At 41.2% G+C, this 17,858-nt stretch overlaps 1 protein-coding gene across 1 annotated transcript in view; it reads right to left on the bottom strand.

Annotated features, from left to right (window-relative positions):
• Nucleotides 1-17,858, bottom strand: part of COL17A1 (collagen type XVII alpha 1 chain) — an 83,442-nt gene that overhangs the window by 21,094 nt on the left and 44,490 nt on the right. The window contains exons 26-44 of the mRNA XM_053308995.1: nt 15,792-15,827; nt 15,574-15,627; nt 13,431-13,466; nt 13,176-13,211; nt 12,205-12,267; nt 10,950-10,985; nt 10,214-10,285; nt 8,692-8,718; nt 8,548-8,583; nt 7,805-7,840; nt 7,126-7,206; nt 6,049-6,084; nt 4,847-4,927; nt 2,891-2,953; nt 2,268-2,330; nt 1,997-2,056; nt 536-562; nt 405-446; nt 28-102 (exon numbers count right to left, since the gene is read on the bottom strand). Coding sequence (XP_053164970.1) covers nt 28-102; nt 405-446; nt 536-562; nt 1,997-2,056; nt 2,268-2,330; nt 2,891-2,953; nt 4,847-4,927; nt 6,049-6,084; nt 7,126-7,206; nt 7,805-7,840; nt 8,548-8,583; nt 8,692-8,718; nt 10,214-10,285; nt 10,950-10,985; nt 12,205-12,267; nt 13,176-13,211; nt 13,431-13,466; nt 15,574-15,627; nt 15,792-15,827 — 960 coding nt within the window. The remainder of the gene's footprint in view (nt 1-27; nt 103-404; nt 447-535; nt 563-1,996; nt 2,057-2,267; nt 2,331-2,890; nt 2,954-4,846; nt 4,928-6,048; nt 6,085-7,125; nt 7,207-7,804; nt 7,841-8,547; nt 8,584-8,691; nt 8,719-10,213; nt 10,286-10,949; nt 10,986-12,204; nt 12,268-13,175; nt 13,212-13,430; nt 13,467-15,573; nt 15,628-15,791; nt 15,828-17,858) is intronic.

Genomic DNA, 17,858 nt, shown 5'->3' with positions numbered 1-17,858 from the left:
TGAGAAGAGGAGCTGCTCCTCACAAACCTTTCTCTCCCTTAGGTCCAGGTGCCCCTGGTAGCCCAGGATGTCCGGGGGGGCCTTGGATGGCAACTCCTGAACCTGCGAACAAAAAACACCAAGCAAAAAAATCAGGGGACAAAAAGGCTTTTAAAAATATGCATGTTACACATTACATTGTATAGGCGTACATTTAAGATTACGTGCAAAGTAAAAATTAAAATGTGAATGTGACAAACACACATTTGCCAACACTTTTCACACAAGTACCCTGATCAGCGAGTCAGAACTGGATGAATCTCCCTGTTAAGTGTACATTCAATAGCAAATGCTGGTTTGCAGCTGTTTAGTATATGATGTGGCTCTAAGGCCTTAAGATAGAAGGGGACTCAGTGTACACTCACCGTGTACAGATGCTCCTGGGAGACCTGGCTGACCTGGTTCACCTGTTGGGAAAGATGGTAAGTCAATCATTCTGATTCCTACAGGGCACCAACAGCTCCTGACCCCAACAAGAGAGAAAGGTCACTGTTACCTGTCATTCCTCGTGGGCCAGGAGGACCTGCACACAAGAAGATCTGTTAGATGAGCTAGAGCCAACATTTATCTCCAAAGAAATGCAAAGAGTATTTCATGGCGCCTCCCAAGGAAAAGTTTTCAGATGATTTTCTCAGATGGTGTCTCCACATCTCTGAGATCTCTGATGTTTGTAGGGATGGGGAACATCCAGAGTTGTTTGTCTCTTGGCTAGCATAATGGGCTAAGATCCACTTTTAGAAGTTATTCCCATTATTTGTATCAATGTCAGAACTAGCAGAGTACAATGCTGGGGATATAGTATGGAAATGTCTTCCCCTGCATGCAGTCAGTGCAACAAACACCATGATCCAGTATCAGACATTAGTCCTACATATGCACATTCCAAGCTCCTCTCAGTGCAAAACTAGATTCTGGTCCTGCCAGCCAGCCAGAGTCTCTGTTTTGTGCTGGAATATGTCTTTTTGCTGCTGAGAAAGCAGGGACTAGGACTGCTTCAGAAGGAAGGAGGAAATAAAGCTTCCCTCAAAAGTAGAAAAGGATGAAAAGGCTCCCTAGTGCTTCCCAGAAAAAGACACCCTGAAAACTATTGCAGGTCCACAGAGCAATGAATGAAAAACTATGTTTTCGTTTAACCACTTCTCAAATTTAGCATCCAGAATACATTCCCAGGGTTGAAACAGGTCACAAAAAGGACATTAAAAAAAAAAACCCAAACACCTGAGAATTTTTCTGTTAATTACTTCCTTGAGATTAGATAAGTGCATAATTAGATTCCAGACAGCATCTGTTCCCCTTCCGTATTCCTACTCAGAGCAAAAAAACCTGGTACCTGAAACTTCTTTATGGCTGTACAGAAGGGGCAGAATTTCATTTGTGTAATCATATTTTTGAAACATGTATTTATTATTATAGTTATTTATTTATTTAATTTCTATTCCACCTTTCTTCCATGCTGGAACCCATGGAGTTCCCTGGCAGTCTCCTAGCCAGGCACTGAGCAGACCTAGATTTGCTTAGCTTCAGCAAAGCAGCTACATCATGTGTCCTCAGACCATGCCCTGGGATTTTACATCCTCCTCTTAGAAGGGCCTCCCATCCTCCAGTGGTCTGCTGCATCATCATCATCATCATCATTATTATTAGTAGTAGTAGTAGTAGTACATTTATATCCCGCTCTTCCTCCAAGGAGCCAAGAGCGGTGTACTACATACTTGAGTTTCTCTTTCACAACAACCCTGTGAAGTAGGTTAGGCTGAGAGAGAAGTGACTGGCCCAGAGTCACCCAGCAAGTATCATGGCTGAATGGGGATTTGAACTCGGGTCTCCCCAGTCCTAGTCCAGCACTTTAACCACTACACCACGCTGGCTCCAGGTTGCTTCAACATCTCTGCAGTACAGCATCAGGTGCTCTCATATGATTCACTGGGCCAAACTGGCAGGATTTCAAATAGCTCACCTTGGGCTCCCGTTGCACCTTTAGGGCCTGGGGGACCTGGTGGGCCGGCAAAGAAATTCTCTGTATTGAAAAAGACAATAACCAATAAATTCATATGTGGAGAGACAAAAGTCCTGCTATCTCCTTACTGATGACAGCTCTCTTAGTACTATTCTGTATGTCTAAGCTTTGTTGAAGGGCTCATTTCAGCTGTTCAAAAAACATCTCTCCACATTCCTATCATGGATACAAAATGGGAATGTGAGCTTACAGGTCATATAGAAGTACTTACCAGATGTGGGCACAAAGGATCCTGGAGGTCCTGGTCTCCCTGGAGGTCCTGGTAATCCTTCCCCTAAGCAACAGAAACATTAGCATGTATTAGAGCAGGGGGACACGACATTCCATGAAGAAGCACCCGGAATGCTTTTTCCAGAACCATGGGACACAGAGGACTCTTCTGTCTTTTCTCAATTAGGTTGCAGCACAGGGCAATTTTTGCCTCAGAGACTTTCAGTCTGTTCTCTGTTGTTTTCATGCCTCCTTTTCTTAATTAGTTAAGCAAAGTCTATTGCCGGGCATCAGTGAAATATTGGGCAGGTTCAGATGACTGAACTAGCCAAGTAACAATTTCAGATCACTCTATGAAGAAATAAATGTTTGGCTTAATTTTACATTAAACCAATCAGATCTGCAGTGAGCTACAACATGTTAGGTAAGAGTAAAAATAGTAGGGAATATAGTAGCCAGAACATATTGGTGTTCTGCCAAGAATATTAGAAGCCATCAGGAGTATGTCATGGCAAAATGTAGGAAGATGTATAGGATGCTGCAGACTTAGCTCTCCTGCATAGGTCCTCCCATCCTTTTTTGTCATGTAATGTTGCATACTAATTCAGAATCTGAAGTATATACCTGGCGGTCCTGGAGGTCCAGGTGGTCCCTGGGGTCCTGGTTGTCTTTCCTTCTCTGACAATGCTAGACAAAAGGGGTAAATGTAGATAATAAATAAATAAATAAATAAATAAATAAATAAATAAATAAATAAATAAATGGAAACAGTATTTTTAAAATTCACAAACAATAATTGGAAGTTAGACATATTTTAAAGAGATGGAAAGGGAAGGTTTTTTGTTTTTTTAAAAGAGATCTCTTGGGATTAAAGGAGATTAGACAAAAACCATTATCAGAAGTAATGCTTAAGCAACTTCCTGTGGCTGTACATTAAATTAAAAAGCTACATTGACTAGAATGCATAGATTATTTTAAAAATGATTATCTTCCCTTGTGTACTAAATCTACATTCACATTCCACACCAAACACATTCAGAACATTACTTGTGAAAATGCTTGGAGAATATTGAGTCTTAGAGGTAAACTGCACATTATGGTAGTTGTGTGACAATTTGCAGACTGCCTGGGAGTGCATAATCATCTTGTTGTCTAGTCATGTGTTTCTCTTCTATGCAGTATCCTCTTTATGCATGATCTACCTCATTCCACCATATGTGTGCTGCTTGTGCTCTACCAGGCTCATTGAGAATATAGGCCTGGGAATTCCTGGTCTCTAAGGTTTCCTCCTAAGTTCCTCTTTCACCATCCCTTCTATCACTTTCCCCGCCTCTTTCTTTCCAAGAGAAAAAACAACCTGCCCCACCACACTGCCAAGAAATAGAGAAGGTGAGCAAGCGGCAGATCTCGATCTCTCTCCTGGTGGGGAAGAGCTAAGTTAGATATTGGGCTAGAGTTGCCATGCCCCCCAAAATTCCAGGTTTTACCCAGATATAAAGCATCTCACCCAGATTGCTTAGCCCACTCAGATTTGCCCAGATTTCAGACTTCATTTAAAAAAAAATAAAAGCTAAGCTTGTAGCTTAGAAGTTGAGGTGGAGTTGTAGAAGTGGAGTTATGGAGCAAAAAATTAAGTCACTATTCTGCTCAAAAATTATTTGCAAGCCAATTTATGTAATATGCAAATTAGGCCCCCAGATTTGGAAAGTCAGAATATGGCAACCCTACTTTAGGCTCAATGGTGATGTCCAGAGATGGAACTTAAGCTGATGCACACTTGCTTGCCCTCTCTGCTGGTGGGGCCGGGGTGGGGGCAGCAGGGAGAATTGGGCTTGCTAGCCCCAATTACCATTACTGCTGTGCCCAGAGGGAGAGAACAAATATGCAAATGGGTAGAGGCAACTACTTGGTTGAGGAGCAGCCCTTTGCCCTTCTCAGTATAAACTGTAAAAGAGAAGTGGGGGGAAATGGACAGGCAGAAAAGTAAACCTAAGGTAATGTCTAACTTAGCTTAAGGTCTCACTCTCTCTAAAGTAAATCAGTTTGGGCCTATGTCTGCTTTCTTACATTATACTGAGTAGTATGTGACAGTTCAGTTTGACTTGGTTGTGCATAGGATTACAAAAGTTTCTTATTACAAATTAAGGTAATATGATAAGGGCTTAATCTGGACCTGCCGATCTGGTTCACTAGATCCTGGTGGAAATGTTTTCAGTTGATGGAACATATTTTAGAATGCTAAAAGGGAATGTGTGAATTACTCTTTAAAACCCTCTGATTAGAAATGTATTCAAGACCTGATAGGTCAAGATTTCCCCAGATATTTTGGGGTGGGGGAGAAACTTCAGAGGCAGAGTTTTAATGTGTCTTACAAATGGTGAGTAAATTACACTGTTAAGTATCTTGTTTTTTTTAAGATCACTTTGGTTCTAAGCAATTGAAACTTAAGAAAGTCTGGTTCTTATAGCATTCTGGAAACCATGTTTAATAGTTTGAATGCATGATCAGTATCTTTGGAATGGTCAGTAGTACTAAAGCTGGCTAGAAGAAGCCTAGAAGAAACAGTTAAGTCCACTCTACCTTTAGAAAGTGAAGCAGCAACTTCTGATCTGATGGTTTCCACAATGGCTTCACCTGGGGGTCCTCTCACACCTTGAGGTCCTGTATTAGAGGACAAGAAATGCCAGACTACTTAACTGAAAGAGCACAAAAATAACACTTTGGGGGATTCAACAAGATCGAAGCTCAAAATGTTGAATTCTGATGTCTACCTGCTGAGAATCTAGGCTTTTTTAAAAAGTGAGATTAAACCTAATTCAGATGGGAACTGAACTGATCTTCAGACCATTTCTCACATGCCAGTTGACCATCTTCTCTTGAGAAATGAGATGGGACAAAAAGCGGGGTGGGTGGGGGAGAATTTCTTAAATCCCTGGCAGATGAATACAAAAACACTGCAGGAATTAGCTGAGGTTAAATGAACAGGTATATCAACAAAAGCAACCAGTTTTTATGGCTGCTATGATATGCTGCAAGATTCCTGCATGAAAAATTATTTGTTGTAGGAAACAGCATGACATCCACATGCAGGATGTCCCATGAGTGATGATCACACACTTGTATATGCATGTATCACTGCAAAAACATACACCAATATACAGGTATATACATCCGTGATCATCACATGTGAGAAACAGCACATGGGTTTGGTTGTATCCAGACAGCAGCTTCCCAGATTCTACCATTTAGCATTAAATCAAGACTGTTTCATACCATGAAAGGGGTGGGGGTGGGAAGAAAGAAGTGGTAAGAGACTGCAGAGGAGTCCATCACTTGGACTGTACCCTTTGTGATAATCCTGCCAGTCTCCAGTCCTCATGGGGATTAGTATAATCCTTGTGTGGCCTGCTGGTGCCTGATATGCTTTGTCCAAGTTTAAACACCCAAAATTTGTGGGCTGCTGAATAGAAAAAACTTGGTTCCTGCTCAGGGGAATTACAGTGGGAATGGAGATAACATAGCTTGAAGGAATAACAAGGTTAGGAAGAAGTACCAGCAAATGCAGGGGGGAAATGAAGCTAGACTGGTACAGGAAAGGCTGTGCAGAAAGAGACAGATTTAAGGAGGAGAGGAATGTGGTTTGATGCCTAAGAAAGGGGAAGCTGTTCTGGGCATAAAGATGGGAACCAGAGGAGTTGCAAGTAGATGGGAGTACAAGCAGCAGGACAGGGAAGAGAGATTTGGGAAGAAGAAAAATGAAGGGGTTGCACGGAATGCATTACCTTGAGCTCCAGGAAGACCAGCTGGGCCAACAGGGCCTGTATTCAAAGAAGAAAGTTGGATCAGATTTTCTTCATGGATGGACCAATTTCCTCTCCCCTGTCTCATTACAAACACACACAGCTAGAGGAACATAGATTAATTTGGTCCCGTGTACTATTTTGATGAGTCGGGAAAACAATGACAAGTTCTTGGTGGGCAGGTTGTCTGTGAACCATTCCATCGGTGCTAGATATGCCAGATATAAAAAAGAAAGGGTGGACCACCAGTGTGCTCTTTAATTCTTCTCCAGAAAGGAATAAATATATTGGACGCGCTCCACAATAAGTGCATCAGTCTGAGAATTGTTTTACAAGTGACATCATCATAAGTGAAAACAGAATGTATTTTGTTACAATTACATGCTTTTTAAAGCTATGACATAAAGCTGTAGCACAATTGTGCATCATCATGGCACAATTAACATTCACAGGATGTTCACAAATGAAGGGATATGTGTGGGGGTTTTTTAACACTGGGATTATCAAGGTGTAAACATGAGTCAAAAATGCTGTTCCATCATCAGTTATTCAGCACAAGACAGTGCAGCTGCTGACAGACATCCAGATTCTGTGCAACTGAAATGGTTGCAACTCTATGGGACCACATGTGTAAGATTCTTAGTTTGCTCTTTCCCTCCTTTGTGTATTCATTCTTCTCAGCCCCTCTCACGACACTACCTCGATAAATAAATATCCTTTGAGTAACTAATTCCATATAGTGCCAACCACAAAACTAAAAACAAATAAGAATACATGAAGCGGTCTATCCTAGCTCTGCTACCTGAGGTCAGGTAGATCAGAAGATACTAGAGAACCTAGAACCTTATGCATGCAAAATATATTCATGGCCACTTCTGGTCCCTCCCTCCAAATTTGCTATTGGAATCAATAAAGGTGGCATGTATACTCTAGTCCTAGGAATACAAACTGAGGGCAACTATGCAATGAAACCACTGTACCACACACACATACACACACACATAAGCATTAGGGGAAAAGCAACAAAAAAAGTGACCAAGAATAAAAGGGGATTCATACCTGGAACACCAGGTGGGCCTGGAGGTCCGGCAGCTCCTGGTGGGCCTGGAGGTCCTGCGACAGCAACAGTTGATGCACCATCTGAAATACAAACCAGGTGAAAGATTAAACCAGAGAAGTAGAAGTCACTCCATCTGGAAAAGTTGCAACTTGGTAGTATGACGGTCACCAGGGAGTTATTCGCACATGGCTTCATGCTGTGGGCTAAATGCTGAGCGAAGCCACTTCGAATTATACTTGAGGCATTGAAGGGGAGCTGCCCCTCCCCTCTGCTCTTGGGTTTTGTTTTGATACAAGTTCATATGGCATGCCTCCGTGTTTTCCTTCTAGCCAATGGTGGGGGGAGATTACTAAAGAGCTATATTTGCATTTCTAAAGACAGTATCCCAGTTATCATGCTAATGATTCTACTTCAGTGCCTTTCCCTATTTGCTCCAGTGTTTTCAGAAAAAGTAGCTTAAAACCAGCATTTAAAAAACCTGGAAATAACTAGAGATAAGCTAGAATTCGCAAGACAAAGCCTGATTTGTGTGTGGAGTGGGTTCAAGGATCTCAAAGAGACTTTGGGGTAAGTTTGGCTGGTGTGTGAATGCACACACACTCTCCTGAAGGAGATTTGGGGTAGACGCCCTGTCTATAAAGCCCCCAGGTATGAGACTCTTGCTGCTGTAATACAAACCTGAAGAGAGAACCCGGCCTGGTGCTCCTGGTTCACCTGTGGAAACAAAATAGGAAAAGAAATAATGTTACTGGGCATTACCAGTAATAAATCTGTAATGTCTTTGGTTGTCTGTGCCATTTAATTCTTTGTCACAGTGATTATTCTTATAGTAAGATTGGAGATGGATGCTTTGGGGAGAGAGAAGTGGCTGTTATGCCAGTTGCCCCAGTTCTGATATGAACAACTTGTGTTAAATAAACAGGGGCTTGTAGTGATAGGATTGGATTCTGATAATGCATGAATTTCCTATTGGAAAATATTACTTCAAAGGACAATCTGATGAGTGCTCAGTTGTGCTTCATATTCAGCAGCATATGGAGACCTCCTCCAACATTCAGAGCATGACATCTCCATATGAGCTCTAAGCACTCAGAGCATGCTTTGCTTAAGTCCCCCCCCCCTACTTTTTTGTGGGAGAGGAATCATACCTCCAAAAAACCAGAAATTCACAGGGAGGGCCTGGTTCACATTTCAAACTATTATTAATTTATTTTAATTATCATATTTTTATTCTGCCTGATGTGTACATCTCTAGGCTACCTGCATGGTGGGGAGAAGGGGTTGCACTGTTCCTCTACTGTATTATTGCACTGCTGCCCCTGCTTGAATATATGCACCAGGGTCTTATTTAGGGCCCCATCTCTCTTGAATATATGCACCAGGGGCTTCTAACACAGAAGTCCAATAGTATTCAAACTCACCTTTAGGTCCTGGACGGCCTGGATTGCCTGAGAGACCTAGAGAGTGAAAATGACCATTCAGAATGAAAAATGCTGTACTTTATAGTATAATTTGTATATCAGGTTATACAGTTGGATAACCTCTTTCCACCTATAGCACCTTACCTGGTGGTCCTTGAGGCCCTGTGAGTCCTGGGGAAATAATGGGAAATATGTGAAGAGGTTAGGAAGTTTCTTATAGGGTCAGACAGGTGGACACACAGATAAGATATCCATGAAGATGTTTTGCAATGACCTTTGGTTTCAGCAAATAAAGTATTAACTGATTGACTGAATAGGTTTACAGCTGATTCAACTGCATCCTTTACTTTACCTGTATTATCAAGGCCATTGCCAAATTCTTCTTAGAATCTCTAAGATCTGGCCTTTTTTTTCTTTTTTCTTTGCACCTATGGCTAAAGCTTTCCTTCATCTATTTATCTCTTGAGTCTCAGTTATTGAAACGTACATTATGTTTTATACAGATGTCTGTACACATGCACATATTTTTGTGTGAATGTGAACCTGGGTACAGATAGGAAATGTACCACTGTATGTGCATTGAATATAATGCATGAACTACTGTACATGTGTACAGATCAGTATGTGCATACACTGTACACAGGTTGTACAGATGTTGAATGTTTCATGTGAAGAGGGTTTCTATCTTCCTCTTAGCTGCTTCTTTGTACTCTCCACTCCACACAAGAAGGGCAGAAAGAATACTAAGCATCCTTTCTGCCCTCCCAATCACTTTTGCCTTTATGCCTTCTGATACTCCTTATCTCTAAGACTCAATTAATACTTCATGCAGCATTTGTATTTCCTGCTGGTATAACCCTGTGTGTATAAACCAGCTGACAGACTAAGCCCTCTGGGTAGCAATCTTGACATTTCTGTCAGATCTAAGCAAACACCTAAATACAATGGAGAATATATCCCATGCATGCATGTGTAAAGGCAAAGTGTGCCGTTGAGTTGGTGTCGACTCCTGGCGTCCACAGAGTCCTGTGGTTGTCTTTGGTAGAATATGGGAGGGGTTTACCATTGCCTCCTACCTCACAGTATGAGATGATGCCTTTCAGCATCTTCTTATATCGCTACTGCCCAATACAGGTGTTTCCCATAGTCTGGGAAACATACCAGCAGGGATTCGACTTGGTAGTCAAGCCATTTCCCCACTGCGCCATTAGGTGGCTGTGCATGCATATGTACTTAAATTTCATAATTTAAAGGTTTGCAGTATATTCCCAATAGTCTGTTAATGTGTATTTAGGTACCCTGAACAGGATCCCAACCCGGCACTCTTTCTTTGCCCCCTGCCTCCCACACTACCTCTCAAAAGTCCAACACGCCCTCATGGCAGTCAAGCTGCCTCTCTTCCTCTTCCTCAGACCTTCCTCTCTTAGGCAAGCCTCCCTGCCTCTATTTCAATATTAAAAAGTTTGGTGTTTCCTCAAGGCCAGTGCCAAGGTCTCCTCTTCCATCTGCCCAATGAATGGGCTGTCCGGTAGCCTTAGGGTAAACATTACTGCTGGAGAACTTTTCAGTGGCAAAAATACTATCTTCCAATGGAAAAAGGGAGTGCTCATCAGAAGCAGATAAACTGAGCAACAATACATATTCTTGATCCACTGCCTTGTATTACCTGGCTGTCCGGCATCTCCAGGAGTCCCGGGTGGGCCTCGTGGTCCTTGCAATCCCATAAGACCCTGTTCACCTAGGAAACAGTCAGGATTATTAATTTATTTTAAACCATTCTACCCTCTCTCTCTCTCAAAAAAGTAACACAAAGTGGCTTACAAGAAAAATAATATTTTGACTTCTATGGTCATATGGACAATTAGTACACTCTATTTGTGCAATAGTAACATCCACTAGAATTATGGAAATGGTCTCAATGAAGTAAGACTCAAGAGGCCCAAATCTTCATATAAAAGGACAATGACCTTTTTATTACACATCATTATGTGAGCAAAAGTCATTGCTTCTTGTAGCAAAAATGTTCCTATTATTTGTGCCATTGTGACAATAGCAAGGACAGTTCATTCGTTGTGTAGCCCCACATCAGTATATCTGGGAGATTCAATTTATTTAAACCTCTGATCTTATGAATGTCTTCCTTATCCACAGAGCTCTTTAGAGCAATGTAACTGTACTATATTCAGTGGTTGCACTTACAACAACTAACTCTGAAAATATAAAATGCTTATAAGCAACTGAAACTCTGATCTTAAGCCTGGAGTAATGTGAAAAGTATCATTTACTATCATTTAATGTAATTTTATATAAATAAGCAATATGCCAAGTATTTATTCATTATAAATTAATATCCAGATTCATTTAATATTGTATTCATCATGATGAGAAATATAACAATTTACCTCTGGGGCCTGCATGCCCATCTGGGCCAGGTGGACCTATGCAAAATTGAGAATCCATTAGTTATTCTTGACTTTCCTCCATAGTCTCCACATTCTTTGCTTAATGCATAGCCATACACAAGAACATACTTTTTAAAATGATGGATACTGTGGAATTGAGTAGGGTCAGATACTTTTAGCTGATCATTTTTCCCACAATATAATCTTATCAGAGATCAAAGAGATCAAAATGCATGTTCATATCTTTGCTAGCCTGCGCTAAGTTCCAGAAATAAACCTTCTACACATGACCCAAAACATGCATATATGTAAACCACACCTCTTAAACTATATTAAGAAGAACATTCCACATTAAGCTCTATTTAAAACAAAACAAAAAAGCTTCCCTCCTCCTGTCAGATTGTCTTCCACTGTGATCTTCATGTCCCTGGATTTGAGTGGTTATGTAGCAGTTATCTTCCAGAAATGCCTTTATTTATTTAGAACATTTCTATACTGCCAAAACTTGCATCTTGAGATGGTTTACACAAATTAATACACAAAGCACAACATTTTTAAAGCAAGGGAAATATTTAAAAAGCATTACAAAGTGGTTTTTAAAAACCACTGAAACACTATTAAAACTAATCATAAGCTTGACTGAACAGTTGTGTTCTGAGAAATGCTGCCAGGAATGTTGAAGCTCTGATTCGAGCCACAGCGTCAGGCAGTGATGCCTAACTGCCTTAGGGCAGTGCCACAGCCCCAGGGCAGCTATGGAGAAAGCCTGGCCCTGGATCGCCTCCACATGAGCTGGTGGCAACCCAGTGGCAGCCAGTGAGGGTTGTGGTGATGGTGCCATGAGAAGTAAGTCTAAAAGGCTTTACCAGTGGTACCTCTGACACCTGCAAGCCACTGCGAGCAGTGGCACCTCGCCCAGCATCCTGTGTGGTAGTTGCCACAGCTCTGGCACTCACCAAGCTGATCATGATGCATGGTCAACACCATGCTGACCATGCAAATGGTCCACGCGTATATGTGCAGGCCAGATGAGTGCTGGAGCTGCAGGAGCTGCTGTGTGTGATGCCAGGCGAGGCATCACTGCTTGCAGGTGCCAGCGGTACCACCACTAATCACTTTTTAATGTACCTCTCGCAGCCCCACCAGCGCAGCCCTCACCGGCTCCCACTATGGTAACTGTAGGCAAACCTCCCCAGACAATCTTAATAAGTGGTGGGACTCATGAAGAAGGGGGCATTTTCTTATGGCTACTCACCTACTGATCCTTTAGCTCCTGGTTCACCTGTAGGTCCAGGTAGCCCTCTGGAGCCTGGTTCACCTGCAAATCAAACCAACAGGAGTGTCTTAGAATAATGTGTACATTTCTGCTTTATGGTTGTGGAAAGGAGTAAATTAGGGACCCATGTCTTATCTGATTAACAGACTGCATGTGACTCAGTCTAAGAGCTCAGGTAAGAAGCTTGGCTGGCTCTATAGTCAATCTGTGCACAGGACTACTTGCATTTGACTATGTGTGGAAAGCACTAGCAGCAGCTGTTTTCCTGGTTTGGTGGTAAACCCTAACACCACCATTGTCAGTGGATGATGAGACTCTGCTGCAGCTGGCACTTGACAGAGCTCTACCTTGACTACAAGCCTTGCCAGGATGCTGCTAAAGGTCCCTGAAGCTCTCTTCTACAGTACTACATCTCGCACTATGCAAACAGCAGCCCCATCTCATTGTTTTACACTAATGAAGCTTGTATTGCTCTAATGCAGGCTTGTTCAACTTAGGTCCCCAAGCTGTTTTTGGACTACAACTCCCATAATCCCCAGCCACAGCAGCCAATAGCCAGGGATTATGGGAATTGTAGGCCAACATCTGCAGCAGGGCCAAGTTGAGCAGTCCTGCTCTAATGTGTTGCACAATGGTTGGCGACTGGTTGGAAGAGGAAGGAATAAAGATGGAGGAGAGGAAGAGGTGTCTGGATCTGGACAAAGTTTCAGAACCACTCATACATTTCCCCAGAGTCAGAAGTTGTGTATGAACAAAGAATTGCAGCCAAATATGCTGTTGAGAAGAATGGAAATAGGCAATGGTTTCCTAGCTTGGCTAGGGGAGAGCCTGTCATTTCTGGCCCTGTCCTCAAAGATTATAACTCTCCATGAATTCCCCTTGATCATGAAGAGCTTATGCTATGTGGTATCATTTCAAAACACCTGAGAGCAAAATAACTCAGCACAAACCTGTAAGGCCACGAGGTCCTTTCTCCCCTTGATCACCTAAAGAAACACATAAGAGGGGGGGGAAATATCGTAGAATTATTTCATTTCAAGAACATTCCAATCAAAAGAAAGAAACCTTCATGACAAAAGTATAAGCATCCCATTGATGAGTTTCACTAGGGAACACACCCAGCACTGAGTTGTGTAACATATTATATTCAAAGGAGTCCAGTAGCTACCAGGTACTGAGAGAACACATCTAACTGATTGACGTACCTTTGGGTCCAGCTGTTCCTGTTGCTCCTCTCTCACCTAAATAACACAGATACAATAATATTAAAAGGAACAGCAAAGGTCATTATTCAAACTCCTCCTCAAGGAAGGATTTCACACACTCAAAATATCCTTAATATCCTACTGGACTGGAGAGTACCACAAACTGGAGGAACCAACGTGCCTTGTAATCGAAGTTCCAATATACTTCAGTTTACTAGCAAATAAGAAGTAATGCAAGCAATTTGCAATCTATTATATATTTTGAAGAATGTGTTGGTTGGTTTGCTGGTTTGTGAGAAATAAAGTCATAGTAGTATGTAGTATGTTTATTGTAGTCACAGACCAGATTAACAAACAATAACAATTAATAGCATTAATAAGAAAATTCAAGAATTTCAAAAGTTAAAAAATCACAAACTGTTCAAATTACTAATACAGTCTTTACGGAGCTTCAACGCCACAAAACAGAACTTTGCCACATTATCTGAAATTACAGGTTTATAACTGGCCAGCATAATTTCCAAATAAAATTGGTCTGTGTGACCAGGATAAATGCTAAAATAGGAGCAATAAATTTGGTGTGAGAATCCTTAAGAAACTGGCAATAAAGAAGTCATACTTTCCAATGACTTACAGATATCAAATGTTGCATACACAATGCTGCCACTGAAATTAGCGGAATGCACTACTTTTTACACTGGAATATGTTCAGTAATTTTTTTAAAAAATTTAAAAAATCAATTCTGAATCTCATACTTCCCAATTACCTACAGATACTAAATTTTGCATGAACAATCCTGCCACTTAAATTAGCTAAATGCACTAATTTTTGCAGCAGATTGTGTTGGGGAAAGGTTGATTTTTTTTTAATTTTGTAGAAGAAATTCTGAATATCATCATCATATTTTAACTGCCATTGTTGTCAACGCATTTTTAACACTCAATCAGATCAATAATTCCAAAACATAATTGTGCCAAGGGAAGCAGAAAATATTTCTCAGATTCAAATGTACTATGATTCAAAATTACCATATATGGTAATTATTCAATTCACTTCCCCTTTGCAAGCTCATTAATAAAACGTTCTATGACATGTACAAGTAGCCCTCCAATAGCAGTTACGCCCATTCGCAGGCCACCTCCCTGTATTCCAGTTTAGTTATCGAGGGGGACTAGTTTAAGCTCTTCATGGTTTTCTACCCCCTTAACTAAATTGGCATACAGTTTCAATAGCCACTCTCCTTAACTGGAGACTTAAACAAGCAGCATGAGAGGTGCAGGCTGCTCCATCCATTCTCACTTCTTGTGCCACTTCTTTAAACTTCCCTGTGCACATCAGCTGGGAAGCGGGGAGAATGGCTATTTAAACTTCACACCATCTCAGACCTTCTCGCACTTCTCAGCTGATGTGCAGGGAGGTTTAAAGTTTAAACAGCTGTTCTCCAATGGATTGTTTCAATAAGGAACCTAACCTCATTTCTGGGCACTCCAATTTCATGGTTCCCCTTGATATTAGAAAGCCTCCTGGATTTCATTTCTTGAACTCTCCTAGCAGTCCAATCTATGCAAAATGACTTTGCTTGGTCGACGGACCACACCTCCTAGTAAGATTGCTCCATTCATACAAGTATACACACAATTTTTAAAACAGCCGTGTTTGCTACATAAAGGTTGTGCCATTGAGTCGGTGTCGACTCTTGGTGACCACAGAACCATGTAGTTGGTAGAATACAGGAGGGGTTTACCATTGCCTTCTCCTGCACAGTATTATGAGATGATGCCTTTCAGCATCTTCCTGTATCGCTGCTGCCCTATACAGGAGTTTCCCATATTCTGGGAAACACACCAGCAAGGATTCGAACCAACAGCCTCCTGCTCTCTTCGAACCAACTTCCCTGCTGCACCATTAGGTGGCTCGTTTGCTACATAGCTACTTATATTTTTCCTTTTAGCTATGTATATATTTCCTTTTATTTTTTCCTTATATTTTTCTTTTTTATTGTAGGAGATGCATTCAAAACCTCCTTAGATATGGGTCCAATTAGTAATATACATTCAACAGATGGTGAGAGAAAAGAACAGATAGTCATTTTTGACTAGCACCCTCCACAGATAAGTGTGGGATGTAAGTTCTTCGTCATACCTTTAATACCTGCGGGACCCATTTCACCTCTAAATCCTTGGAGCCCAGGAGGACCTAAAAGAAAAGCAAGATCAAGAGGGTTAAGCAGAATGTTTTTGAAAGACAGGTTCCTACCATTAAGCCAGGAGGATGGAATGCATCAAATGCTGTTAGGAGCAATACCACGGTTTGCTGTATTTTATAATATGCTACGTATGTAATGACATCATGAGACTCACCGGGAGGACCTTGGGGACCTGGTGAACCCATCATACCTGAAAAACAAACAAACATTGCAACTGTTCAGGAATGGTGTAGTAGAATAATGTAATAGAAAGACATGGCAATTTGGGACTACCAACATGTCAGGGTTAGCTTTGTAACTTGGTATATTGTGCACTAGGATACATCTGTAGGTGCTGAACCAGGATCTTTGGACTCTATGTCCCTCAACTGGCTAAAGAAGAACACTCACACACTGGCCAATTCAGAAGGAACTACTCAAAACTTGTAGGCACCTGGGAGTTGCTCTCTATGGGGAAAGCATTTTTCATAATTTACAGGAATTAAATGTGCTTGGTGATTTAAGATAGATTTTCTTTGCAAACACACTGATAATCATACAGAGAATCTTCATACATCACAACACAGCATCACCAAGAATTACTCCATTCTGCTGTAAAGTACACATTCTGTTGTTATATATAGCAAACCTACTGAAATTTTTAATCAGGATCAGAAAGCTAGGAAAGATGGTTGGTATTTCTATAGCTGAAATTAGTTGGAAATATCACATTTGAATTAAAATGCTTCACTTTACTGAAATTTCAGAATGATACAGAACAGAGATTCTAGTGAAAAACCTCATAATTCATTTGTCTTCACTCCACTAACATTTGTGTACTGAAATCCAAATATTGGTGGCATGGTCAGAATTTTGGCACTGAAACATACTGTTCCCCATTATGGTTAGTTTTGCAAAGCTTTGATTTGATAAATCAAAATCCAGTTACCCAGAATGAAGTTATTTTTGAAAGGTTCAAAAGCAGCTGAAATCCACCTATAACTTCTTGGAGGATGTCTGGGAGGATGTCCCCAGTCAATAAACTCTAGCCCCAAAATTCTGTTGACGATGGAGTTCCAGTGCATTGACCTTTTGCACCAACTATCCTAATGACCACTAGGGGCATTGGGAATAGAGACAGTGAGTAAGGGTCTCCCTATCTATCCCTTTTCTATGACCCCTGAATTGACTCTGCAGTATTTCCTGTGCTGAGTCACAATCTTTCCTTTCCTCTTAGAGAGTAGATGGAAACCTTTCCCTCTCTCTCCTTACCTATTCATTATGTAGTCCTTTAGATTAGGATTAGGTCTTTCCAATCCAAATGTACTTAACCAATAAATTCTTAGTATTTAGTTCTACAAATATCTCCATGTGTTTTTCTCTAAATAGCTGCAACAACACAACCATTCTCTGCTACCTACCCTGTAACTGGAGTGTGTGCTCTCTTCCTTAGTGCTCTGCTGTTTTCCTACTGGGGGTAAAATTAACAACCCCCAACACATTCTTACAAATCTGTGAAGGGCATAAAAGGCCTCTCTTTTTTGGTTCAAAGCAGGGAGTTCAACTTTTACAAATGTAAGTTTAGTTCCAGTGTAGATTCATTAGTATTTCATTTTAAGTTTCTCGTTCTCTTCTGGTTCAAACACTTACTTTAAGAAGTGGTTCTAGACTGGTCCAAACACATTTGAACTGATTTAGAATTGAATTGGTTTAGATAAACTTCATGCATCTAATGATACTGGCTGACATCCAGAGCAGCCATCAGGGAACACACAGAGGTTAGGGTCCCTGGTTAACATCCCTGTGTACAGAAGCTGCTCTTAAGTCAGCCAGAGTTTTGCCAAGCATCAGAGCATGCATGTGGGGTAGGGAAGGCAGAGGGATTTTTGCTGCTCTCCCCTATCCCTGTAAGTGCTCTTTGTTTTCCAAAAAATATCTGCTGTGCAATTTGCAGGGCATGTTTTGTTGCAGAGAAGTTACTTATCCTTTATAAGTAATTTTATCAAACAAGTTTTATATTTATTACTAACTAATACATAGGCTAAGAAAACCTTCACCAAGGGTTCCTGGTCACCGACAATGGTGCCAACGTGGTGAGACTGGTCCTTCAGCTCCAGTCTAGGTCCATACAGTGCATGCTGTTTTGCCCATAGGGAATAATGAGAACTTGAACCAGCCCATTATTCTCCATGGGTAGCGCCTAGGGATGCCAAAGTGGGTTGGGTGGTAGCAGGGCATGATG

Source organism: Hemicordylus capensis, chromosome 3 (genome assembly GCF_027244095.1).
Source record: "Hemicordylus capensis ecotype Gifberg chromosome 3, rHemCap1.1.pri, whole genome shotgun sequence".
NCBI classification, from domain to species: Eukaryota; Metazoa; Chordata; class Lepidosauria; order Squamata; family Cordylidae; genus Hemicordylus; species Hemicordylus capensis.
Note: the sequence above shows the minus strand (reverse complement) of the source record. Positions and strands in the feature narration are given on the sequence as shown.